This window comes from Phalacrocorax aristotelis, chromosome Z (genome assembly GCF_949628215.1).
Source record: "Phalacrocorax aristotelis chromosome Z, bGulAri2.1, whole genome shotgun sequence".
Classification (NCBI taxonomy): Eukaryota; Metazoa; Chordata; class Aves; order Suliformes; family Phalacrocoracidae; genus Phalacrocorax; species Phalacrocorax aristotelis.
In genome coordinates, this window is record NC_134311.1 from 53,119,716 (window position 1) to 53,147,469 (window position 27,754).

Genomic DNA, 27,754 nt, shown 5'->3' on the forward strand with positions numbered 1-27,754 from the left:
ACAGACAGGCTCTGATCTACCAGGAAATGGGGTTTCAGTATTTAGTTTTAGCTGCTGCTACTTCCCTTTTCTGCTACTTCCACAATTTAAGAAAAAAGTTTAAAAAAAAAAAAAATCCGAAGGGGGGAAAGTGTTCCCGATTAGTTACCTGTAGCACTGCTGTTAGTATTTGCTGCGTAGGCCATGTTTGCTCAGTGACACATCCAGAGTTAGGCTGTTAGGTGTCATGCAAATGCCATGCATCAAGTCCAACCAGACATGCAACCTGAAACAGACAAGAAAAAGGCAGTTAAAAATGTACAGTTTTAAGAAGTTAGGTACATTAAGCAGTACGCATTTCTGAAATCTTACAGTCTCATCTTTGGTGCAAACTTCACTGTAGCAGTAAATACACTCCTCTTAATCAGCATCCTAGCTATTGCAAATGCCACCAATGTCCTGGAGTCTGAAGTTGAGTTGCAGCGCTCTTAAAATATCCAAGGAGGACTGCTGCTCTGGATCTGTCCTCAGTGAGGATGTAACCAGCTGAATTTCCAATTGGCCTTGGTTGTGGGTTTTTTTTTGTCTACTCTGAGCTTTTTTGCAGTTTGTCCCTAGCCTCCCTTGTACCACAGCAGCTTCCTCACATTTGCTGGCACCTAAGTTTTAGACTACCCAAAGGTTTATGTAGGCAGCGTTAGAAGATTTTTAGGCAAAGAGCATATACCTAAGAGCTGTACCAACAAGCGCAGGACCAGTTGCAATTTCTAAGCATTGATGTCCCCCAGGGAGGTGAGGGCAGAAGGACCCCACTGCAGACGCAGCCAAAGCAAGCACGTGCATCCCCATCGCCTGACAAACCCGGTGGTCAACAGCTGCTCCATGGAAGCCTGTGGACTGGGGGAACCAGAGCTGGCATGAACCCTGTTCTGGGGCAGTGCATGGCTGACTGCAAGACCTGTCCCCAGTGGTGACAGGTCCCAGTGGTGACAGGTTTTCTGGGTGTGAGGTTTTCTTTCAGCCCACATGTGGCAGATTCAACCAAGAGCAGTGCTTGCCTGAAGCTCAGGCTGCGGGTACGGAAAAAGCGCTCTGTCGCCCTGGGCGTGTGGCTGCCAAGCAGAAGACAAATGAGGGGCAGAATCAAAACCAGCAGTAGTTTTGTGGCTCATTGGCTGCTGGCTGGCTCTGCAAAGCCTGCTTTGCTGGCTCTGCAACAGGGCCCCTGCTCCTCCTTTCCTGCCCACCATGGGGTCAGCCTGATCACAACCCTCATCCTCAGAGCAACAGATTTGACTTTTTGGGGGCTGCAGAGATGCCGCCTCTTGGCTCTTCTTCAAGTTTTCTACAATCCAAACAGCATTTCATTTTGTTGACTCAGATAGGTGGAGCTTATGTGTATGAAGAACACCCTATTTCGCCAGCCCCAGTCTGACTTAGGCTGACAGCTCCTCAACAAACTAGTCACATTTTTTCAATTACACTTGATTTGGCTCTGACTGTACGTGCATGGAAGTATTTAACCGCTAAGCAGATTAGCAAAGGAAAATAAAATCCAGAAGAGAGTTAGTGCAAGCACCATGTGAATCTGAGTCAAAGGTATACCGGCTAATAGAGAAGCTGTGTCTTAAAACTGACGGAGCTCCATCACACAGGCTAATATAGTTCAGCTTTCCCCTTCAAGGAACACAAGCACAAACCATTTCATTTTTAGTACAATCCTGACATCAATTTCCAAGAATGCACAAAGACTTCCATTGCAACTCCTCTTCCCCAAGTTCTACTGTACACTCTTAAATTTATGATCTCTTGTTCAACAGAGGGCAGGACAGGAAGCTGTCAATAAGACCATGCAAGCAAAAGGCTACAAACAACAAAATAAAGCAGGCATCCAACACAGACCATGACGCAGAGAGGCCCATCACAAGATTTCAGGCATGACAGTAATTATCAGATTTCTGAAACAATGAAGCATGGTGAAAAAAAAAATAGAAAAGCATGTTGCTGGGTGAGGTTGCAGCCAGGACCCAAGCTAGAAATCTGTGAGCTTTTAGGAAAATATTGACTACTTCCTTTTAAAAGGAGAAATTAAAGCATCAGTCCTATCTCTGCCATTGCCATCAGGGTACAGAGTTATGCTTTAAGTTCAAGAAAGGCATTTTTTACTGAGTCACAACAAATGCATACTGAAAAATCGTTTGTCTCTGTGTTAAGTTCCTCAGGACAGCAACTGTCTCAGAGCAGGCTGCATTTAGCTGGACTTCAGACTCTACCAGCAATGCACCCAAGGGTAAACAGGGCTGAAGTAATTTACCTGCTTCTAATTTGTTCAGCACAGCTGTGCTGCGCAGTAGCGCTATAACAGAAGTGATTCCCTGCTTTCACCATATACGTTTATTTTACACTGCTGCAGCAGAAGTCTTGCACCACTGTAAACCTAACCAATGAAGCACCTAGTGTCTAACATAGCCCTTGCTTTATCATGCAACTCATGTTCTGCCAATCTGCAGCTTCCTATACCACTAGAAGCAAAGAAAGGTCAAGGGAGGCTGCTCAGGAAACCTCACACAAGATTTGCATCCATCTGGCCAAAGTCCTTCAGGGTCCTGTCTCAGCAATTCTGCAGGGCTGGCTGTTAACTAGTTGCCTGAGCTTGCTCGGCTCACACCACCAGCTGCATCACTACTAACGCTTGTAGACAGGGAGACATGAGAGCATGCACCCAGGCATGGGTACTGGCAGATCGGTGGGAGGGGACTCTGTGGGGGACTCACCTTTCTGAGGTGCAGTGAAGTCCCAAAGGAGAGCAGATCAACCACAAAAGTGAAGCCTAATTTAAAACACATGCTGCAGTGTGCCTGGAAACTCGTTATGGGTTTAAAAGTAAAATCTGTTAAGCATCATTCTATCAGCTTTAAAAAAAGCTAGTCACCATTACAGTCATGCATGAGGAGAGCTTCCTAGCAGTGAGAAGCAAATGCAATTGAGGTAGGAACTGACATAAAGTTAATAAAGACACTGCTGAAAGCCAAAAGAGGGCCTCAGGTCTACATTTTGTTGTGGCTTAAAGAGATGTAATTGACCTGGTACAAACTCCCTTCTGGGTATGCTTCTGTTGGTTTCAAAGCTTAAGTACCTCCATTAAGAAACAAACTCACCTTTAGTTAAAACAATGATGCTTCTGAGCTTAAATGAGGATTAATAAAATATTTAGGATGCAAATTCAGTCCAACAGATAAGAGAAATGAAAAAAAAAGAGAAAAACAAAGGGTCTCATAATTTGCTACTTAAGTGGAAGAATTGGTTCCTTTTTCTTTCTTTAGATTAAATGCAACTGCAGCTGACAACCTGCCTATTAAACAGCTGTTTAAGTATGGAAAAATCTGATCTAGCTCAGCAGACTTATGGAAGAAGGAAATTCGTACTGCTTTGAGCCACAACAGTGCATGGGGAACTGAATTTCTGAAATTGCACTGACACGTACATGGACCGTTCTTAAAAAGGTATTGCATGTGATTCCCCAGCTACACGCACCCCAATCGCTAGCTGCACTTTGACAGAAGTCTCTCGTGTGGGCAAGATGCAGGATGCCACTTGAAGGACAGCTAGAATACACAAAGGAAAACTTAGCCTGCTTTACAGCAAAGCATGTTCACAAAAGCATATTAGTAGAGGAGCTTATGTATTCCATTCCCAACTCTTCAACTTTCTGCCCATGTGTTCTTACATGCTCACACCATGCCTGCCTGTGAATACTGTGATTTACAGACCCTACGGCAAATGCAAAACAAGCAGAGACTAGCTATATGAAGTGTTATTGCTCAATGAAGCAGTTGTTTAAAAAGTGTTTTGAATTAGATATTAAAACTCTCTTCTGCCCAGAGGTTCAGAAGCAGAAACCTTAAACACACATGATCCTCAGTTTCTACAAACTATCACAACACGTCAGCTTTTACAGGTTTTTCCAGAATGGTGATTCTTTAGGCAGAACATAAAGGTAATGGCCTAATCCTGTCCTAATCTCAAGGGACAAGAACCTTGCTCTTCCTTTGTGCTGCATCTTGTCAGGGCATCTACACCTATGATAGTATTTCTGCACCAGAAATACCTGAGTGTAGGTGTATAATCAGTTCTGGCATCCACACAGCAGACCCGTAGGACTCAAGAGGCATGGACCTTACAGAAAATCCAGGCTCTGACTTTAGTCTGAAGTTTGAAAGACAGTTTTAAGACAGAAAACAGTTGAGGTTTGATCCAAGAGTGGTTGTAGAATGCTATGTTGGCAAAACAGTAATTAGACAAGAAAGATAAATCGGCTCTTAACCCAGAAAAGCAATCCTGAAAGTCCTCCTGTCCAGGGGCCACAGTCACATGTGGGAAATGTTGATGCACACCCGTTTGTTTGTGGGGTTCAAGAAGACAGGCCTTGGCTTCCCAGGCAACAGGGCTTTAGGCTAAGTAGATATGCACATAACTCTTCTTCTTTTCTCATGGCACGCACAGACTGTTAAGACTAAACGGTCACATCAACCAGTCAACACAAGCTCCAGATCTGCAGATATCTTGAACCAGTCACAGTGTGGCTGAGATGCTAAGATGCAATTGCTTAAGATCTGCACTAAAAGTGAGAGCACTCTTGGGCAGAGCCGTGCAAAGTACTGGCTCCCAGTTGTTCAGACGGATTCAGTCAGGCGATAGTCCCAGGAGGGAAATGGGCTCTGCAATCCTGTCCAGCAAGTGCAAAGCGGTGATTAAGTAGGGCTGGGATAGAGGAGTTTGACAGAGCAAGTCAACCCACAAGATGCAACACTCGAGGAAGAACTGGTACTGCTCCATTCTTGTTATACATCAGTGCAACAAGACTTCTGCCCCACACTTCCCTCTCACATGTGGATCAACCCAGCAGTAGAACTTGCCCAGTTTCATTCTGCAAGATACTGATAACATTTGCAAAGAAGAACCATGCAAAACCCATCTAAACACATGAATGGTAATTTCTCTAGTTGCAAGAAGAAACTGGCACTGAAAACCCCTTCTCCTGCTCAGCCAGAGGGGCAAGCACTTTCCAAACTTGTGTGGCTCTACAGGAAACAGGAATGCCTGCAACCAAATTCATATCCTCAACCAAATGTGCCAGGTGCAATTTAAATGAAGCAAGGGCTGAAGCCAGCAACAGCAAAGAGAAAGTATGTGGGGAGTTGCTCTGTGGTTGATATCTACCCTGGGAGAATGACTGTGTATCTCACTAATATTTTCACCCCAATCTTATCCCCACTGTGGTTGTGTTCTTCCTATCCATATGTTTATCAAAACAGGTGGCCAATAAGCTGAGAGGGAGAAATAATTTTTTGTTGTTTTTTATATAATTAAAATTGAAAACCAAGAAAGAATGCAGGCATATGAGGATTTTTTTCAGACACAAAGTCAACTTTGAGATAGGGGTAAACTGTGAACAATTTTAAATTTCACTTGGTTATTTAATCTCATAGCAATTCACCCATCCCCATACTTTCTAGAGTATATGTCCTTTTAATGTTGCATCCAAATCACAACCAAAATTATGCAAGAGCAGTTGCTGCTTCAGCCTCCCTAACTGAACAAAATAGATCACTAGCACAGGCTAGTTTGCCTAGGCCACCCTAAAAGGCAAAAGTAAAAATTCCCTGGGATCAGTGTTTCTTGCAGCCTCTCTCAGACAGCAGTCTGTTGTGATTCCACCTCCTGCATCAACAGAGATCATTCTTACTATATGCAACATGACAGGCAATTTATTTTTGACTGCATTTAAGCGGGCAACCAAAAAAGCTACTTCTCACTATGGTGCCTTTTTTTCTGCAGGATCTGCAGTACAATGGGAGCAAACAAAGACTTGTAAACCCTTTCAAGAGGCAAGTTAATTAACAAGATATGGCTACGGTCAGCATGAATTTACCTGCCTGCCTTCTTCACTCCCTCCACTTATGGCATTGGCCTGTAAAAGGTCTCTCTTTACAGCAGAGCTCCAGGCAAAAGCTGAGCTAAGCTCTATTAAGAAGAGAGTGATGGCTCTGGGACCTGAGTCAGCAAGCTGAAGAAAAGAACAGTCAGGGTGCTCCCAGCCAGGGCACGTGCTTCACTTCTGCCACAAAACAAACAAACAAAAAAAATCAGACCCAACCCTGAGCTTCATTGCTTTTGAACCACAAACTCCAAACTGCTGCAATGGCAGGCTCTAATTCTCATGTTGGAATTAACCATTAGTCACTTTCATGGGGATGTCCTACGCTGCCTTCCCACAGCCTGCCCACCCGCCTGACACCCCCCCCCCACCTTAAGCAGACTTGCATTAAGCTGTCTGCCTGCCTTATAATTTCTGCAGGCAGAGAATAAAGGATACAACCTTCAGAAACATAAGGGTCTGAGGGTTTTTTTTCTGCATACTCAAAAATGGTCTGCTCCTCATCTCCTGAGCTGAGCTACAAAGCTTCTACTTCACTCTTCCAAGTCACCTACGTACTGCACAGGAGCTGGGCTTTCCTGGGCAGCTTTAGCTTTTGGTACAGAAAATACCTCATAAAATGGACATATATGAAAATCTTTTAAAGGCATCAGGTCCTTCTGGCTACCCTAAATAACCCAGCAATTTTCTGAATTTCCCTCAGTATTGCTTTGTCACATTTGTTAGTGATGACAGCAATGCTCTACCATCAGCTGCTGTATTTTAGTTCCCCTTCATATGGAGTTATCTGAAGTGGGTCTGGAGGATGCAAAAAAGAAATCAGCTGTTCTGCACAAGCCACTCATTGACTTGCTGGTACCAAGCAAAGGGGAAGGGTATCAAAATAGTACCCAGCAGACAGAAACATAACAAGGATCCTGTGGAGCCAGAAAAATGGTCCAATTTAGACCATCTTGTTTTCAATAGTAGCAACAAGAGATACTTTTAAGGACAGTACACATGCCTGATGATGAGTCTATACTTCTGTGCCCTCCCAGCACCAACAATGGTTGGACTGAGAATATCTAAAGGTATACCTTTACTGTGTCATTTTAATATCCACATAAATTGCCTGTGAATTTGACTAGCCCCTTTCTGACCCTGTTGATGCTGCCTGTATCTGCTGCCTCATGGGGTAGAAAGCCCCAGGCTGTCGATAACCCCTGCATACTTTCTTCTTCTTTTAAACTGATATGCTACCAATTTTACTGAGTCCCACCAAATTAATTGCATTTCAGGACTTGGTGAACATCAGTGCTGATTCACCTTATCCACACCCTTTGTGATTTTATAAACCGCAATCTTCTCTCGCAGCTCTTATGGCAACTCCATCCCCAGATCATTTTACTTGCCCTGTTTCTATGCTTTCATTGTATACTTACCGTGCAGAAGACTCTCATCACAAACAGCATCTTACTAAAAAATTGTCTGCATGAATAGTCTTACAAAACATGGTAAAGTACATTCAACACTTAGCATAACTAAGCCTGGCTCAGCCAACCAGGTAAGACATGGGAAGAAAAACCTCAGTTTTAGTAAATTTTGTCAAGCAAGTGTAGAGTTAAAACAAAACGGAACTTACCTGCAGCACAAGTACCTTTCCCTGTTACAGGCCAGAGGTTGGACATGGCTCTCCCAAGTACCCAAATGCACATCAAGTCAGCCTAATAGACTTTAGGTAACCATACCCAGTCTCAGAGATCCAGCAGATTCACTGTCAGCCAGGAGAGGCAGCTCTCACTATTTTTTCACTGTCAGGATCAGTGTTCATTGGTAAAAGGAAGTCTTTGTATGGATTTGTACACTGTAAGTGGCATGCTTTTGTCACTCTTGATAAAGGGGACAACCCGTCTATTGAGAACTGGGCTAAAATCTTCTTGCTTTGTCCAGTCTGCTGACTGGGTGGCCCATGTCTAATGTGCAAGAGCATGATCTTTGCTCACGTGCTGTGAGCCTGAACACAGGTATGTTTGGATGACACCCAACACAGTGCTGCAAGGCCCCCCACACCCTGCAGAGGTTCTCAGACCACCCAACTCTTCTGGGAATCACTCCTGACAACATCATTGTCATCACGTTACATTACAGAAGCAAAAAAAAAAAAACAAACCACCAACCTTCAGAAGGCTGCACAGTGTTATAACTCAGAAACCAATTTCTGTTTCTATTCAAGAAAAAAAATCAACTAGAAAAAGAAACACAATCCAGGGTAGAAAAAACCCAATTTTTTTAATAACTGAAATTTCTAATGGGTGATGTAGAAGACACTCCCTTTGATTTATGACAGTGAATAATGAGGCATGTGAAAGTACATGAATTCAGGCCAGTATGATATTGCTATGGGTTGTAATGCTTGCTGTGACAGGGACCCCAAAGCATGCAGCTGGGCTCTCCACATTTTTCTTGTGGAGAAGCAGGAGGGCTGAGAATGCCACAGCCTGAAGCAGTTCTGTCTGACCATTCTTCAGGAAATGAAGGGAAGCACATGTGTGCTCAGTAGCGTTTTCATCCACCATGACGCAGACCCGAATCTAGCACCAGCAACAAATGAAAAGGCTTCCAAAACAGGTGTTAAGTTAGGAGAGGAATGAATGTGTGTTGGGGATGATGCATGCATGCCAGCTGCAGTATATCTGTGGCCTCCCAGTGCTGACAACCCTGGAGCTACTGTGCCTGGCACAAGAAGCAGTTCTACCTTTTGCTCTACAGCATGTACGTAAACTGCCCATCACATCTGTTTGCTCAGTGGGGGAGGATGAAGCACAGCACAGCATCCTTTTCACTCTCTTGGCTTTAAACATTGAAAGTTGAATAACAGCTGTAAAAACACATCTGCAGATCCCAATACTTGAAAATGAATTTTCTTATTTAAAGTTAATTTAAAGGTACATAAACTTGAAGGTTGAGATGAATAAACCAATCAAGGATGTTTATAAACAGCTGATGAAATGCACTGTGATCTCATTTAGACTTTGCATCTAAGACAAGCTGCAAGGATTTTAAGGCACAAACTCTGGTAAATAAACAAATTTAACACTTCTACAAAGTGCCCAAGTATTTAGTTTTTGGTGACATTTCATACACAGTGGCACAAGCATGAAACATATTTCAAGGTAGACAGCCAGATCTCTGTCTCTTCTGATTTTAGGTCTGAGGTGCTACACATAGTCAGAGCAACCATAAATCTGCTGTGACAAAAGGGTGGTGTCTGTTGCAACTGTGATGCTATGGGACAGGTGGTAAGTTCAAAGACTTTTGTCCAGCATCGTTTGTCCATGTACCTATTCCATGGTGGTCCCAGCTGAAAGTGTATCTTTACGTGAGACAGCTCCAGCAGCAGACCAGCTTTGTCCCCATCTAGCCCTAAAAACGCTGCTTCCTGCCCCAAGACGAGACCCAAGTCCCAGTAATTCTTTTCCTTCTTTCCCTACTGGTAAGGGTACTGTGGACTTCAGAATCAACCAGTTCTTACCCTACAGGAACAGAGAAATTAGAGGCTTTTTCCTCAGTGAAAACCGAAAACTCTAAGGGCAAGGAGACAATATCGCAAGGGCCAGCCTCCCATAGTTCCTCTATCACAGTTTACAACAGAAGACTGTAAAGTCCTACTCTCCATGCGACTCCACAGCCCACACCGCACACATCCATCACTACTAAGTGCTAGACTGCACCTACATCCTCAATGGGCCCCTTTCTCTTCAAGTTGCCACAGCCCTTCAGAAACGCAGGGAGACCACAGCCTCCGCGACTTTTCCATTGCACTGAGAACACAAACACACAACTTTGGCTTGGCCAGGGGAGACACTTGAGACATCCTTCAGGTTGCTTTCCCCTACCATCCCATCACAAAGCACCCCTCAGGACAGCCGGTATGTGTGCACAATTTGCTTCCTCCCTGGCCACAGACCATCTCTCTGAGGCTTTCTGCATTCATCCTGGGGTGAGCAGGTCTCTCTGGTCCCTCCTCCAAAGCCACCGTCTCCAGACCACAGCCTGTGGACTGCAAGCCTGCACACTCTGGTGGGGGGCACATGGGGTTTCATGGCAGCAAAAACCTGCCAGCCACCCCACCACATGCAAAATTGCCTCTCATTTCTGAGCATGCAAAGAGTCACCAAACCCAACTAACATTTTGTCCTGGAGCTATGAATCAACTGGAGACCGTCTGGCAGCACCTGCAGCAAAGCACAGTGGAGCCAAGCTAGCTGGGTATCTCCAGATTCTTCCTGCTCAACAGCTCGTGGAGAAAGGCTTGTCAGCTTTCTGCAAGTGTCATACTGCCTCTGCCTTGCATGCAGCCAAAAACATCTTGCTGCATGTGGCCACCTGCAGAGAACTTACCCACCCAAAGGAGGGGACCACAAGTTGGGGCAACGCACTCGTCCCTCACAGCGGGTGTTCCTCTCTGCCAGCTAGTGAAACCACCATTAAAACAACATGTTCCTAATGCTCAGGGACTTTGTCATTTAATCCGAATAATTTAAGTCAGCACAGAGTTCACATAACCTGTTTGCTCCTTCTCAGTGAGAGGGTGAGCTAACGCTTACATTAATTATTCAAAGCATCTTCTCATGCTCATGTCCCCCTCCTTTTTCCAAGAGCTGTACAGCGACAAGTTCTGAGAGTGCCAGCACACACAACAGTGTGCTGATTGACTAACTGCACAAGAAGTTTTCACCTTAGGCAGCTGGGTGTTAAAGCTCAGTGAATTACGTCTCTCACCTACAAATTCTAATCTAAAGCGCTGCATCTGATTACTGGCATGAGGCACACACCGTTCTGTCTCTGGGCACCGGGAAGGAGAGGTGCTCACATGCAAGTGGGTGTCCAGCTGTTGGGATGCGTGTAGTACTACTGCTATGTGCAGCATCGAGGCTCACAGCGCTGACACTCATTTTTGCACCAGTTAAGTCACATCCCAACGAACTCAGCTTCCATTCAAGTTGTCTATCAGCCAAAACTACACCTCAGCGCTGACACAAGCAGACACACTCTACGTACAAGGGGCCATCTATGTCTTACAGCACATGTCAAGGTAGAATAAAATACCTAATTCCCCAAATGACATATAGATCTGCAAGTCAACTTCCTATAACCTTGAGACAGTGGATCAAGTCCAGCACAAACTGCAGTAACTGTACCTTTCCATGGAGAACCATAATATGTTACCTTTAAAATATTTTTGTTGGTTTATTATTGCATAGCAGCAGAATAAAAAAGAAATAGCAAAATAAGATGTATCTTTATCAGTCACCATATCAGCACACAGGCATAAATAGATGACAGTTCATCTTTCACCAGTAACCAAATTCCAGTAAAAAAGTGATACAACAACTTAATCTTCTGAAGAGCAACACAATGAGATTGTTAATGAAACAATGCATCTTCAATGTGATTCGTGTGTTTCTTTGCAGAAGGCCACTCCCAGGCAGGAAACTATGTTCATTGTAGAAAAGTAAAACTAAATCAGACGTTCTTAGTAACAAAAGAATGTCTTTCATATTCACTCGCATTATCTGAAAAGCAAAATAAGCCGCTGCACAATTCTCAATGTCCTCCTCAAACCACACCACCGAGGCCCTAGCACAGGGGCACTTTCTTTGTTGAGATTATTCCTGTCCACATCCTGCTTCCCCAGGAAGCTAAGCCATATTTTGAGCTTGCCCCAGCCCCAGTAGCCATGGATTTGTGACAAACACCCAGCCACAGTGAACGAACCGACACAATTACATCCATTTTCTTGGAAAAACTGCAGAACAGAAAATATACAACTCATTTATACCTGTCCCCCTTTTCCCTCACTCCACGCATAATCAAGAACAGGGCAGCTGAATTTGAACAAGGTCTGTCCCAGTCAGATAAAAAGGCAAAGTTTTTAAGATTTAGTTTCTGGTTTTCTGGGTCAGAGCAGAATTTAAATGTCCCCTCTGCAGCCAGTTTTATTTTCCTACAAAGACTAAAAATACCCTTTTTTAGCAATACAGATAATCTTTTACTCATTTTAAATCTTGAGAAATCTTGAGAAGTTCTCTCCCTGGCTTTGTTCTTGGATATATTGAACCTCTTTCTCCCCTACCTTACTTATTTGGAGGAACCTCTTATTTTCACTGTCACCAAGGATACCTGCACCTTACCTGGGGCTAACCAGCCCTAATTTTCACCTGCTCCCATTCCTCAGAGCAACAGGTCCAGTGCCAAAAAGCAAGCAATGGGAATCGTTACACTTCCATAAATTTTTACTGAGAGGGAAGAGACAGCCAAAAATGTTACAAGGCAACGCGGCATGTTAGGATTAAAGACCTTTGCAGATACTTTTCCTCCTACTGCTTATAATTTCTTAATTTTCTAAAGCTATGTAATTATCATATGAAGAAATACTAACTTTTACCCTTTGCTCCTCTCCGCTGTACTGGAATGATTTTTTTTTTTTCCTCCTCACAATCCAATAGCAAAAGCAAGCACAGAGGTTACAACTGAACTTCTGTTGACACATTTATTGCTAATTATTAATCCATGTTTTGCCCTTTGTTTCTGACAATGTACATCCAGCAGCAAAACATCGCCAAGAAAATGAACAAAAAGAAGGCAGCATGGTGACATGAGCCTGCAGTGAATTTTCACAACCAGAAAAGGTGTAAGCTAGGCAAAAGTTTCCTTAAGTAAACATTTTATTTTCCATTCCCTATTTCTAAATGCCATTACGTACCTTTTACAGACTTACATAAGGGTATATCCCATGTTGTGCCATTAAGCAACACAGTAAATAAAAGACTAAGAAATGAACTTGCATAGTGTTTAGAAATATGCTACGTTTCCTTACTCAAAAAAGCAGTTCCAGTTTCAGGGAGGAAGGCTGCCACCAAGGTGGAAGCTCTCTGCAATCCTTTAAGCTGGGGAAACACCTTGTTGAGAAAAACATGATCTGAGTTTCAAAGACTACAAAAGTACAGAGTACAAAACCTGCTACTGTTTACCAGTACAGAACTACCAGTATGAAATACTAGCTTGTAAACAGAGTAACTTTTCCAACACTTGCATTGGGTTTGCACGGCAAGATTTTGGTAGTGGGGTAGCTACAGTGATAGTGTGAGAAGCTGCCAGAGGCTTCTCCTATGTCTGATAGAGCCAATACCAGCCAGCTCCAAGATGGACATGCCACTGGCCAAGGCCAGGCTTATCAGTGATAGTGCCTCTGGGATAACGTATTTAAGAAATGGAAAAAGGTTGCTGTGCCACAGCAATTGCAGCCAGAGAGAGGAGTGAGAATATGTGAGAGGGACAACGCTGCAGACCTCAAGGCCAGTGAAGAAGGAGGGCACCGGAGCAGAGATTCCCCCTGCAGCCCATGGTGAAGACCACGGTGGGGAAGGCTGTCCCCCTGCAAGCCCATGGAGGTCCATGGTGGAGCAGATATCTACCTGCAGCCTGTGGAGGACCCCACGCCAGAGCAGGTGGATGTTCCCAAAGGAGGCTGTGACCCTGTGGAGAGCCCATGCTGGAGCAGGCTCCTGGCAGGATCTGTTGACCCGTGGAAAGAGGAGCCCACACTGGAGCAGGTTTTCTGGCAGGACTTGTGACCTCGTGGGGGACCCACACTGAAGCAGTTCGTGAAGAACTGCAGCCATGGGAAGGACTGACATTGGAGAAGTTCATGGAGGACTGTCTCCCATGAGAGGGACCCCACGCTGGAGCATGGGAAGAGTGTGAGAAGTCCTCCCGCTGAGGAGAAAGGAGCAGCAGAGACAATGTGTGATGGACTGACCACCACCCCTATTCCTCATGAGAGAATTCAGGAGTAAAGCTGAGCCTGGGAAAAAGGTAGGGGTGGGGGGGAAGGTATTTTAAGACTGGGTTTGTTTCTCATTTTCCTATTCTAATTTGATTATTAATAAATTAAGCTAATTTCCCCAAGTCAAGTCTGTTTTGCACATGACAGTAACTGCTGAGTGATCTCCCTGCCCTTATCTCGACCCATGAGCCTTTCATTATATTTTCTCTCCCCTGTCCAGCTGAGGAGGCGGAATGATAGAGTGGCTTTGGTGGGCACGTGGTGTTCAGCTTAAATAACAAAACTCCTAGAACTATGGAAGCTTCTTCAGTTTACATTGTCTCCACTCCCACAAAAATCAGGAAAGCAGATGGTAAACATGGACAGATCTAAACTGTTGTTCAAGCCTTACTGGGCACCATGCACCTCACAAATTTGTGTGCCAAGTCACACCACATTCTTCACTGTGGACTACACTCATGGCTGATGGCAAATAAAGAACTGGATGATTGCAAACTTTATCCTTAACCGAAGTCCTGTAGCTGCAGCATAAAACCTCACAACTTCGTATGCATCTATTTGTTCAGCTAGATCCAGCTCTAAGCTAGCTTTAAAAGAATTGTGGTATTTGTCTTTTGGTGCATAAACCACCCAGCAACAGCTGCTTTAGAATAATGACTAGGTAGCTATGATTACTGCTGAGATTTGTAATGGGTGTTTTTTTCTTTAAAAATAGGTAGGGGCCTAACAGGCTGCAGAGTATCACAACAAAGTCATCAGCCACTACCTTGTATTACATCTCAGATACCAGAATACATTCTTGAATAGGTGTGATAGAAACAGGAAAGGTTAACGTAGCAGCGGACAGTGCAAATACAAAAAGTAGAGTGCAGATCTTCAGAGGTATTTGGCACTTCATTTGCCTTAGGGATTTCGTGCAGGACTTGCAGAAGCGGCAGAGGACTTTTCAAAGCATGCTCAGAGAACTGCTGATAATTACAGCAGGGAATCCCCAAGCCGCACGGGATGGGAATATCCCACTCTGTGATCTGGTCTGCTCCCAGGTGCAGGGAAAGGAGTAGCATAAAAAGCAATCAAAACAAATTTCTTAGCACCACTATTAACAGCAACATTTCTTGTTCCATAACTAATGGGATTTTTGTCTTGAGGAGGTGACCTTTTGCACAAGAGCCATGAAGTTGCATCAGCATTTTTGAGGTGCCTCCCACCATCATCTCCCCATGAGCTCAGTGACACCCATGAATGCATGGCTTTTCATGGTGTTTACCTCTCTCTGCTGAGAGCTTGAGGCAGCTGCCCTCACTGCAGGATGGATGCCTAAATCCTGACTCCCTATATATGGTGACCTACAGTTGCTCTGGTGGTGCTCACTTATGCTAGTGTATTTGGAGTTGGGCAGTTTTTAGCTCATATCGAAATAAACACAGCTGTGCATGTGAACGCTTCTCTACCACCTCCCCTCCTGAAGCATTTTGCATGGGCTGCTATGCCCCAAAAAGCTACAGACACAAACCTTCTCAAAAGTGCTAATTAGCAAGTATGTGGAAAGGCAAAACCTGAAGAGGAATAACATTTGGCAGCAGCAGCTCTTTGCTGGGAAAGCAAAAGCATTAAAGGTTTAAAAAAAAAAAAAAAAAAAAGCAGCTTTGAGAAATTCCGCTTTGTTTTGCTGTCTTGCAGCAATGAACAGGGGCAGAAGGAATGCAACTGCTGGGAGAACATTTGGTTCTCAGCAGCACACAGGTTGCTGAGGCAAGGTGGGACAGAACAGCAGAAATTGCTGTCTGTACGCTCTAGACCTGTGAAGACACCAGCCAGCCCCTCCCAGAAGCTGTGAGATCAGTACATATTTACAATGCTGCAATAATAAAATAGCATTCAAAAGCAACAATGAAGATAACACACTTTAAAAAAATATCTCTAGGAATCACAGCTACTCTATGTATATGAATATTATCTGTAAATGTAAATTTCATCTTATTAAAAAGTGTTGATAAATATTGCAAGTTAGTGTTGCCTTATGATGGAAAGAGACACCTACTGTCTAAACATGTAATTAATTTCTCCCTGTGAATAACTTTCAAGACCTTAGTTACAGCAAAAGTAAATATTGCAGTCTGAGTTTTGTGGTTAATTAGAAATTATACATTCATCAGTTTCCCTGCTTCTGAAGGAAAGACAAAATAAAACCTGAGAGACAACAGCAGCACAAAGATATTTGGACTCTACTTCAGAAACGTCATTAGTTTCATCCATTCATCCTGCAAAGCATAATACTGTAGAAAAATATGTTCCACGAGCCACTGTGCTCTTCTGTGTTATCACTCACTCTGAGGATGAGAGATGCTTGAGCTCTTTTCTCTGCAGCACCGAGAAGTGCTGGTCTTACCAATACGAACTGCTGCACAGCTGAGTACTGAATAGAGCTCATCCAAACAAAATCCAGTCGAGGCTACGACACGCCATCCATCCTTTCTCCAAAAATGGGACAGACTCATTCTCCACGATGAAGTTACAATTCTGCGTGGTATCACTGGGTGGTAGCTGTAGAACTTGTCTATGTATAAACAAGCTTTGAAAAACTGGACCACAATGAAAAATAGCACGCCAGAGCAGGATTTCGGGTCAAAACAAGATAGTTTCCACAAGAACAACAGTATCTCCCGTGTACCCAATGGTGAACATATTTTCTACAAAAAATAGGTTTTTTTTAGAAAACAAACTTTTTTAATTACAGAAAGTGACCTCATTAAAAAGCTTATGGTATCATCCTCTCCAGTGTCCAAACACTGATTAATGGCATAAAAATTCACTTTTAACATTCAAACCACAAAACTTAAAACCTGTTTGCAGACACTGTGAAAGAATTAGTTGGGGTTTTTTTCAGCTTCTGGTGCCAAGGCAGGTGGCTTCCAATCACCATCAGGTGGAACCTACACAGTTTATTCCCAAATTTGCCAAAACCTATCAGCGGGCATAGCCACACATACCTCTACAGAGCAGCCACTAAAGGGAGTAGAGGAGGGGGGAAAGGGGTTGCGGACATCAGACTTCTCCATATCCTTCAGGGCCAGCTGTGTTTTGTACCAGGTTGTAGTTACAGCATGGGTGGAAATTTGCATTAGTTAGAAGTAGGAAGAATAAATAACAGGAATAAAAGATAACCGAATCTCCCAGTGAATGTGTTTTAATTATTTCCTGCCAACTCTCTCACACCAGCCTCTAATCCTAGATGAGATTATTTATTCATTTTATTGATTTATTGCCTTCAGTTTTTATGTCCTAACCAGTCCAATTCTTGACCTTACCAGATCTGTTGACTAAGTGAAGGTTATTTATGTATATTACAAAATCAAAGTGTATCACGTTGACTTGTGACAGACTTATGCTAGTTTTAGCAAACTTTCTTCAGAAAATTTCTGAGTCTTTATATGGGTGTAATCAGGCAAATACCTCTGCTCTTGGCAAGACTCCTTGGCTCCTGCCCCTGCACCACTGGTGCTGCAGTAGACTGCCTAATATTCCCAGCCAACGCAATTCAGAGTAAAACAGCGTAGGGAGATGTGTTGCAAGCAAAGAGGCATGCCATTTTTGCTGGGAACATTTTCTACATGAATATGGAGAGTCCTCGGCTAACAAGCGGCAGATTTAAAGGAATTATGAGGACGTCGTTTAATTTTCAAAAGGGAGAAATCAACTAGAGCAGTTGCATCATATATAGAAATTGATCTTATGCGAGTTAGGCTAGTAACGTGCTAGGTGTGCATGCTATACCTTTACACTCCTAAAAGCCTCTGAATTTTGACCCAAAAACCTATAAGACCCGTAAGCCTCCCTGGCTTTAGTCGGGGGAGTTTCAAAGGAGATGGTAAAGGGACACTGCAAGCGGTCACCCCCAAGACGAGCTCCACCTCCAGCCTTCCCAGCTGGCTACTCCCACGCAGCTTGCTGGTGGTCTGCCCCACTACTAGTTTGTACTACCTTGCCTCTGCTCTTTCAAGATCCCACAGCAGGCCCATTCAGAGAGTGAAAACAGCAGCAAAAAAAACCCACAAGGAGACACTGCTAATTTAGCAATTGAGTAATTTAGTTCCCCGACCAGCCTGCAGTGCTGGGACATTCCGAAGGCAGCATGCATGGTGCTGCTCCTACCGCATACATCCCCAACCCAAAGCGTGGGCTGCTCCATCCTGCCCTCCAGCCCAGCCATTTCTTTTAGCTTAAGCCAATGGGTACCAGGAGCTGATAAACTAAAAGCTAACAGCAAGTGCCAAGGTATTATTCCCACCTATGTAACAGAATGTTGTGGGGAATATTAACAATAGGTAAGTACAGGATGCACAAACACCCAACTTTCCCAGGCATTAAAAATGTGCAAGCAGTGGCCCATGCCAACTGATAAGCAGCTGTTTCAGGAAATTCACTGCAGAGTCAAGCCCGGTTTCAGAGCAGTTGGTATGCACACACTCCGCTGAGATCAGAGCTCCCATGGGAACAGCATGGCTGACCTCATGTGGGTCCATTTCCCAGTATGTAACCCTCTCTGAAAATGTTTTAACTGTCCAAAAATTTACTGATTGATTGAACGCCATCAACTGAGGCCAAAATTTCGCGACAAAATTTCTCTTAGCTGGAGAAGAAAATTTCTTAAAGTTGTAAACCCTAACTTTGCTACTCACTTCCTAAGCTTTGTCAGCCCCTTTGGGCAAAGTATTCAAAGTGATGACCCATCCAGCTGCAGATGCCTCTGATGTTTTGCAAGGTGTGGCCATTTTCCACTGAGTAGTCTGAGTGTCAATACTGACAAAAATAAGAGGAAATATGTATATACACACACACACACGTATCTGTTCTCTGATCAGCCTGGAAATAGGAGTTTTTCAGCACAATTTCAACTATTGAGGGCAAAACTGGCTAAAGCAGTGTAAAAACTGGTGGCAATATTAATGATAATTAATGATTATTCTGCAGTAAATAATACTGCAAAATGGTGAATCATCAACAGATAGGTAAAAGGATCCATTTCCCAGAATTGGAGCTACTCCTTCAGGAAACTGTATGCTCCTCTCAGTTCAAACTAATTCAACCAGTATCAAATCAAGAAAATTTCCTAAAAATCTATGGTCAGAGTACTGGGCAGAGTTTTCTTTGGAGTAGAATCACAGAATCATAGAATAATTTGGGTTGGAAGGGACCCTTAGAGGTCATCTAGTCCAACCCCCCTGCAATGAGCAGGGACATCTTCAACTACATCAGGTTGCTCAGAGCCCTGTCCAACCTGACCTTGAACGTTTCCAGGGATGGGGCATCTACCACCTCTCTGGGCAACCTGTGCCAGTGCTTCGCCACCCTCATTGTAGAAATTTTTTCCCTTATATCCAGCCTAAATCTACTCTCCTTTAGTTTAAAACCATCACCCCTTGTCCTGTCACAACAGGCCTTGCTAAAGAGATTGTCCCCATCCTTCCTATAGGCCCCCTTTAAGTACTGGAAGGCCACAATCAGGTCTCCCCCACAGCCTTCTCTTCTCCAGGCTGAACAACACAGCCCTCTCAGCCTGTCCTCACAGAAGTGGTGTTCTATCCCTCTGATCATTTTTGTGGCCCCCCTCTGGACCCACTCCAACAGGTCCATGTCCTTGCTGTGCTGAGGGCTCCAGAGCTGGACACAGCACTGCAGGTGGGGTCTCACCAGAGCAGAGCAGAGGGGCAGAATCACCTCCTTCAACCTGCTGGCCATGCTTCTTTTGATGCAGCGCAGGATACGGTTGGCCTTCTGGCCTGCAAGTGCATATTGTTGGCTCATGTCCAGTGAGCATTCATGGCTCATGAATAACCCAATAGTTTCTTACAGAGGCTTCACTTCTGCAGGAGACATCATATCAGCAAGGCACAGCTGCACAAATCAAGCTTCCTTTTGCCCCTGGTCAAAGCACTAGTGTTTACCAATTGTTCCTGTCAACAAATTCCTCTTTTCTTACTCACAGAAGTGTACTTGACTTCAAGCACACTCAGCCCAGTGGTTACGGCATAATGTAAACCAGTTATTACCCAATTTTCTGTGACTTTTATATTATAGCAGGTATGTATTTCCATTTATCTTTGGTAGACCACAACCTTTTCATTGGCACAGCTAGCTCTCTTTAAGGTCATCTACCACTCTAAATTGGGAGGAGGGGTTGAGGTTTCTGTTTGTTTAGTACAGCAGTGTGAAACAAACAGCAATGATTCCTAATAAGCACCCCTAGGGAACCAGTTTTCCAGAAATATTCCCCTATAATAGCTACAGTGCAAATAATGTACTGGTGGAAGAGATAATGAAAAAGAAACAAAGCAGAAAGGGTGTGAGGGGATTTTTTTTTTTTTACTTAAAAAATGGGAGGAGAAAATGGAAAACATGCTAGCTTTGTTACCCTTTTCCAATACAAAAGAGGCAGAGAAAACAGAAGGTTAGTATGAGGTGAAAACTGGGGCATCATTTCTCCGTATTTTATTTTTTTAAAACTTGGACATGTTGTGCAACTTATGGACAAATTCAACTGCTTTCTTTACTCAGAATATCTTTCCTAACTTTTTCTATGAACCCTGTCACTGCTTATTCACTTCAGGACAGCAGGACACTTACATAAATGTCCACTAATCTGACCACATAATATATTGTGGCTCTAACCTTGTTATCTATGTCAAAACAAGAAGGTAAGGTTAGGGATTGTCTTGTTCTGTATTTAATTAAACAAAATCCTAGCCCTTTAAAATAAATAATGCAGTCTCTTCTCAAGACGACAGCTGAATGAATTGCACTTTTGACTAAACCAAAACATCAATTAATTTAACAGTTTAGCAAAAAAGAGACATTTTGCAAGTGGTTGGAAGCCCAATTTTATTAGTAACATGAAGGATGGCAGCTTTCAGCATGGCTGTGTATTGTGGCAGACACACGTTTAAGGCGGGGGGGAGCTAAAGCAGGGGTGCAAGAAACCGGGCAGGTACCAGCAGTACCACAGGCTGGTACCAACTCTCTGCCCAGCAGCCTGCAGAGTTGTCAGAAATGTTAGCTGAGGCCGCAATCAATCACAGGCTGTGCTTAGATGTGACATGCTCCTTCAGCGAGAGCCTACTCTTTGTCCATGTTTTCAGTTGTCTCCTACTTAGGACAAGAGGGCCTTTTTCCAACTGCTAAGATTCCCTGGAGTAGCAAGATAAGAGTTTCACGTTCAAGGGGTAATTGTTTTACATAGTTCTCTAGCTTTGCTACTCAGTCAAAGCAGAGCAATTGCATAAGAAGTTCCTTTGTGAAGTCTGTATTTCTAATTTGCCTGCCACGTCTTCCCACAGCTATACTTTGAATCACTGCCTACAAGGACAGAGCTGTAACAGAGCATCAGCATTTTGTAAGTTTTAATTCAAGGCAGTGAAATTCAGACCATTTCACAGCAATGCCCCTTTCAGTCACTCAGAGAATGCAAGTAAGTGTCATCCAATTTGCTCTTTCCTTGGAATAAGTGTAATTTTTAGACACATTTGGGTATCTAATCCAGCCTATATCACATTGCAATTTCTGCCTGGTTAAGAAACTTAATAAAAATTAGGCAAAGAGCAATGGGCAATAGAGAAGTAACTACTTATTCCAATTGCATACAGTTGTGTATAAACTCTCAGTTGTATTCAAATTAATGAATAATCCAGTGTGTTAACTAGCAGACATCTGAACAAGACAAACAAAGAATATGGACCCTGCAAATAGGGGAATTAAGCTTGTTTAGTTAAGCATTCTGACCATTTTATTTCTACTTAACTGGCCTTAAGGATTAAAACATTTTTGCATTAAATACATTGCCCATGTCAAGAACTTCAATTAAATAATTTTATTTTTCCAAACCTGCTTGCTTTCTTCTCAGTATTGTTACAAAAACAGGTGTGTTTTTGTTTGAAAGCTTTTGTTTTATAGACACATATAACATTACATGTATTAATTAGCTTTTGCTTAATAGATGGCAGGTTTAATAGTCTGCAAGCTGAGCTTTATTCCTTCTGTTGATTCTCTCTTTTTTATTATCTTTTATACTTTTATCTCATGCAGCTAGAACAAGTCATGGAAAGATGCTGTCATTTCAGCATAAGAGCATCTGGATACTGTCTGCCTCTTTGCAGTTAAAAATGTCTTAATTCTCTCTCCTACCATGGTAATTAACTTGACCTTAAACCCTTTCTAATAATCAGTCTCAAATCACTAATTTTAATTCCTTATTTGTGTTATGTACGAGAGCTAAAGGACATACCACAAAATACCTGGTGAAAATACACTTTTGCATATCTAACACAAATAAGTTTTCCACAGAGGTGCCTGCCTGCATGGTACTTTTTCTACTGAAGCTACTTCTTGTGCATAATTAGAAAAGTTTCTTACACTTCATAGCAACCTTTTTTCCTAACTCAAAATAAAAATGCAAGTGGATTTGTCGTTTATTATCTTAGGAGAGGAACCCCTTTCCTCTCCTGGTAGGCAGGCCTTGCTAAGGAGAAAATGTATGAACACAAGCTCTGCCATCTCACATACAGACATGCTTTGGCATGAATGGCTGAGAACATGGACCTCTAATTTTTCCAGTGTCTAACAAATTCATGGCCATCTATTCAGAAAGGAGCTTCAGACACCATGTCTCAATGCTGCCCTTCAATTTCTTTAAATGTAAAGTAACACTACTGAATTTCAATAAAAGATTGCCAGCATTCACTGGGATTTTACTCTCGTGTTGAGGCTCAAGTACAGGACAAGCATCTTGCTATTTAACTAAGTTTATCTACTGTGCTTAATATTTTTATATGGAGAAGGATCCCATTTTTTTAACTATGGCTTAATTTTGATAGTTCCTTCAGGTTATCTGCACTTGATACACCTATTTATCCACTACTAACCCTTGGCCAAACATGTGCAATCATAGCCAATAATTTTAGCATACTTCTCAATATTTAGCAATTGTCCCTATTCCGTCAGCAAAATCCGCTGGGATTAGGGTATTAGGAATATACTTAGGAACCTAACGTAGGGATTAAGATCTAGGTTATGTATGCAGCATGGCAGCAATGTGTCTTTAAAAGTGAGTAGATGAACACCCAGTCCTGCAGGACATTAGCCCTCTGAGACGTAAGAGGAGGAAATCGAAAGGAGAAAAATTCAATAATTGGCAACTGTGACAATGAGCACATTCTACCAAAGCTTTTCAGATGTAGAATACCCATTCCTTCTCAACATGGATATGTGGCACACTAACAGTGAAAGGTGCTTTTGTCATGACTACAGAGTGCTTTTTATGTCGAATACTGTTTACCATCATTCTTAAGATTTTTGCAAATGGAGCAAATTTCCCATATAACTATCCACACTGCCATCTAGTGCAGAGTCACTTTAAAAAAAAAAAAACCCAAAGAAACTGCTAGTTTTAAAGGAGCTTGTCAGTGTGTTTCTCCCACACATAACAGCAAAAGGAAATAAGAATTGCAGAAGTCCCCTCTCCTTTCTTTTCAATGGCCAACACAGATAATCTCCTACTGTTGTAACTGCAGACAGCAATACCCAAAGATGTGAGATGCGGGTTGGAAAGAAAGACTTGTTCACAGAGAGAAATGAGAGGTTATTATTAAATCAGGTATTGGGAACAGAAGAGATTTTTCTGTTCCCTTTTTAGTAAGCACATCAATTATACAGAAACCAGGGTGTGTCTGGGAAACTAATGAAATGCATCCAGCAAGTGTCAGCCCATGGGGAAAACACACAGCCTCACCCCAAGAGGGTGGCAGATGTTACAACAAAATTATTATTTGCGTGTTACACTAATCATTACGCTATGTCTGAAGCCAAAGCACCGCTGGCTGTGGTTGCTGTCAGAAGTAAACTGCACAGGACCAGGCTTACACAGCTGCTACATGGAAAATCTCAATGCCAGGGCCCAGCCGTGGCTGCTTCCTGCAGCGGTTTGTGAGCCACCGCCGCTGGGGGGATAGAGGGACAGGAATGAGTAGCCAAGCCACTGAGCAGGACCTAGAGCTGGTTTCTGCCCCAGCTACCCACCAAAGATGAGGCAGAACCATGGGGCACAGCACTGGACACTCGGCCCCGTGCCCTGGCAGGGAGGTCATTGCAGGATGCTGAGGAGTCCACACTGGCTATTTGGCCATCTTCTGGTCAGCAGGATGTGAGCAAATCATACTGCCAACTAGGTATCAAGTCCGGCTGTTTCAGTCATCACTGTCTAGTACCACAAGAAACTGCATGTTTTTGGTACAAGCTGTTTCATAATCAAGGGATTTTCATGTCTCTAACATTTAGCACCCCACTTATATGGTTAAGTCTGGAGACCTGCCTCTGTCCACAGGAGGGAGAGATGCAGCTCCCCCCAAGAGCAGGAGTGAAAACTTCCAGTAAATGCTGTAACTTACCACCCACCTGCTTCCCCCACCAGCTCATAAAGGGAAAATAATGAAAGCTATCTCTTAGATTAACTGCCCCAGTTACATGATGTTAATATGCCACGACATCTGCATTTTGCTTGGGGTAAAGTGATGCCTCTGCAGGACCCCTGAGGGCATCCAGTTTTCTAGCATTTTTAGTTTTTCTAGATGAAAAGCAGGAATGTTTGCACACAAAGCATATGCAATCCTGCAGTATGGCATCTGAAGACAACACTTTTGAAAGTAAAAAAAAAAAACCACCTTAAATCAGCAGCCTGGTCACTGTCATTTTTACTATTTATTATGCCCTGCATTAGTCACCAAAAATTATACCAGAAGATCTGGTGTGCAAATAAGCCTGCCTACCTGCACCTCTCAGGCAGGGTGCTCACAGAGTTACTTTCCTCAGCACCCCTGTGACAGGAAATAGAGCGGTTTTCCTACTGGGAAAAGATGTCTCCAGCTCCAAGATGGAAAAGAAACTGGTTCTAAGGAAAGCCATTACAAGCAGCGATCCAATGATGCTCGCTTTTTCAATGGCATCCCAGAAGAGAATGGAAAGTTCTTTGGTTTTATTATAAGGAAGCAAGGTCTTCCAGTTTACAAAAGTCATACAGGTATGGAGTCTAAAGCTTTTTAAAAGAACAAATACTTTGTACTGGCACAGTCTGAAGGAGACTCTGCATTTTGATCAATTGCTAGATGTTTTCTGTGTTGTGCCCTAAAAACCCTTGGAGAGGATCCCATGGAGCCCATGTACATTTGTACGCCATGGAAAGCGGTTGCTTTCTTACCGCTTACCTCACCCGCACTGCTAAACAGCCCTGGGAGGTGAGATCAGAAATCAGCAGACATGCCCCAGTCTGGTACCTTTCTTTCAAGTGGAATTACAAAGCTTTTTTGCTTGGTAATAGGAAAGAGTTCACTTCAGGGTGTGGATGGCACTACAGAGAAAAGTAAACTAGTCCACAGCACAGACAGCTGCCTGCTAAATCCAGTCACCTTTGTCACCAGCAGACCAAGCCTTGCTGTGTGTGGACAAGGCAGCAGTCACTTCTATCTACTTTCCTGCTGTCCTTCAGCAACAGAAAAGCTTTGTCTGAAACTGAATAAACCTATAACCTACAGTTCAGCCTTTATTTAAAAATCAAAAAAGATTTGCCTTTCCCAACTCAGTGAAAAGTAAGAGGGGAGGAGGCTAATGGCCCGGTCTGGAAAACACCATGCTAGATGACAGCGGCAGCCTCCCGAAAGTGGTCACCCCATTGTGCCAGCTCCAGAAGCCACAGTGGTCAGCTATTACAGACTCTTTTGCAGTCACAGTGGTCAGCTGGTACCATTAACTTCACCTGCAGCTCCACTCTGCCGTACCTGGGTCCAGGCTAGCCACAGCCTATCACTGGCTACCTGGTGACAACCCAGAAGACAGTACTCAGGTCACTTGGTGCCAAGGAGACTCTTCAGTGACATTTTACCCTGCCAACAAGTCCTACCGAAAAGTTTATCGGCCATAAAGCTGACAGGGAGGGAAGCAGTCTTTCGGTCTGGGAGGGAGGAGGATTTGACCACTCCTTGGCCAGCTTACCACCTTGGCAATTCAGGTCTTACCGTCTGAAGGCAGAGCTGATGAGCAGTGACACTGATGATATCACGGCAATTAAGAGACCAAACCTGTGCAGCAAGGAAGGACGGGAATTTCACTGGCAGAGAGTAACATTTCCTCCTCTCTCACACTAAAACGATGACTACCAAACACTATGAAAAAAGAAGCAACTCTCTGTTAAATATGTAAAACCCCTCATCTCTGCCAATGTATGCACAAGCAGAACAGGATCTCCTTGATTCCTGCTGTCCTCCTTGTTCAGGGCTAGAAATACTCAAGAGACTTCAAAATGGAAGACAAAGAAATACATTTAAGAGTTCCGTAATCATATTTTTATCAATTTAACAACAAGCCTCTGGCAATAGCAAGGAAAACTAGGTATTTTTCCCAGTATTTAGCTATCAACCCAAGACTGCACAGGAGCAAGAAGTTCTGTACAATAAATACCACTCCCCCAATTTTCAGTATTTTTTAAAATTTAAATTTCAGTCATTTTTTAATCATGATTTGTGTTTTTCCTTTGGTGTGTCATTAAAAAAAAAAACCCAAACCAATGGAAATTTCATTATTAAAAAGTCATATTAAATGTGTGGCTTGAAAACTATGAATAGGGAACAAATGTTTCCCAAGTTTGCAAAAACTAGGGGACGTCAGTCAGGATAAAAAGAGAAAGTAAAAATTAGGTACATACACACAACCCATGAAACTCCTTGCCACAGAATGTTGACTGTGCTAAAAGTCTAAAAATGTATTTAAAAACGCCCAGCAAGGAATATTGAAACAAATGAAGAAGCTAACTGTGGCTTGAGAAAGCTCCGGACCACAAATTGTTGGAGGTTGGTGGTATGTTCAGGGAATGCATTATGTGCCTGTCCTGTTCTTATGTCATATTCCCTGGGCACTTTTCTCTGGTCACTGCCAGAGAACAGACTGAACCCTGTGGATCTTGACCTGATCCAGTAACAGCCACGCCTGCATTAAAAAAACAGAATGAAGTGACAGAGGGAAAGCACCGCTTCAGATGGTTTCTTCCAGTAGTGGCAGCATTAACAGAAGTGGTTTGAAGTAACTGTGTCGTTTTGAAGTATTCAGCCTCATCTTTTTATGGACAAATGCACACTAAACTCCCGACTCTAAAAAGAGCCTAAGGACAGTGTAGCAAGCTTGCACTTCTCTTAAAGCTTTCCAGACAGCTGGCTTTCTGGTTTTCTGTTTTTTAAAATCAACACGTAACATTTCCAAGTGATTTGGAACAACATTTCAAAGGAGGCACAAGCTCTGTATCCTATCTTCCACAGACACATGCCAAAACTTATCCAGAACTGCTAACTAAATTTCAAAGGCATGGAAATATTTGACTAGCTCTCCATCAGGTTGTGCGAGAGCGGCCACAGACAGAACTTGTTTATGGGAGCGTTGTTCGTCTACAAATAGGGCATTTTGCTAAGGAATGCCTAATGTAAGCTACACGTTTCTTGAGAAGCCTAGCAAATCTCGGATTATCACCGACTAGGAAATAAAGGTCCTTTTCACTCCCACAGCAAGTTGTGCTGAAAATTTGTTCTCTGAGAGAAAAATCTGCTCACCTTTCTAATTAGCATGATTTATTTATATACACAGCATGTTATGAAAAACAGTGTTTGCAAAGGAGGCCATCCTGTTGAACAGAGAGAGACAGAACATCCTTCAGGGCATACTCATGCAGATTTACAGAGATATTACCTGATAGCTTAGTCCTAAAGCAGCCTGGCTCTTGAGAAAAACAGTGGCGCTTGCTGCCAAACTGCTGTGGCTGCTCACCCTCATGACTGTTACAGAGACTCCTGGGAACCTCTGGAGGTTGTTTTGTTTATTCTTGGCTTTTCTTCATTGCTTTAAGTTGCATATCTTGATGATTACTTCATGTGGCACCTTCTTTCTCTGTTGAGGTACCTACAGTACCCACCAGGACTTTCATC

The 27,754-nt window shown here is 43.2% G+C and overlaps 1 protein-coding gene across 4 annotated transcripts in view; it reads right to left on the bottom strand.

The window, feature by feature from the left end:
* The window catches only part of KANK1 (KN motif and ankyrin repeat domains 1), a 132,472-nt gene that overhangs the window by 51,225 nt on the left and 53,493 nt on the right, over positions 1-27,754 (bottom strand). For all 4 annotated transcript variants that reach the window (XM_075080057.1, XM_075080058.1, XM_075080060.1 and 1 more), the window contains one exon: positions 149-265. In XM_075080057.1, the coding sequence (XP_074936158.1) occupies positions 149-185 (37 nt within the window). In that variant the 5' untranslated portion in view covers positions 186-265. The remainder of the gene's footprint in view (positions 1-148; positions 266-27,754) is intronic.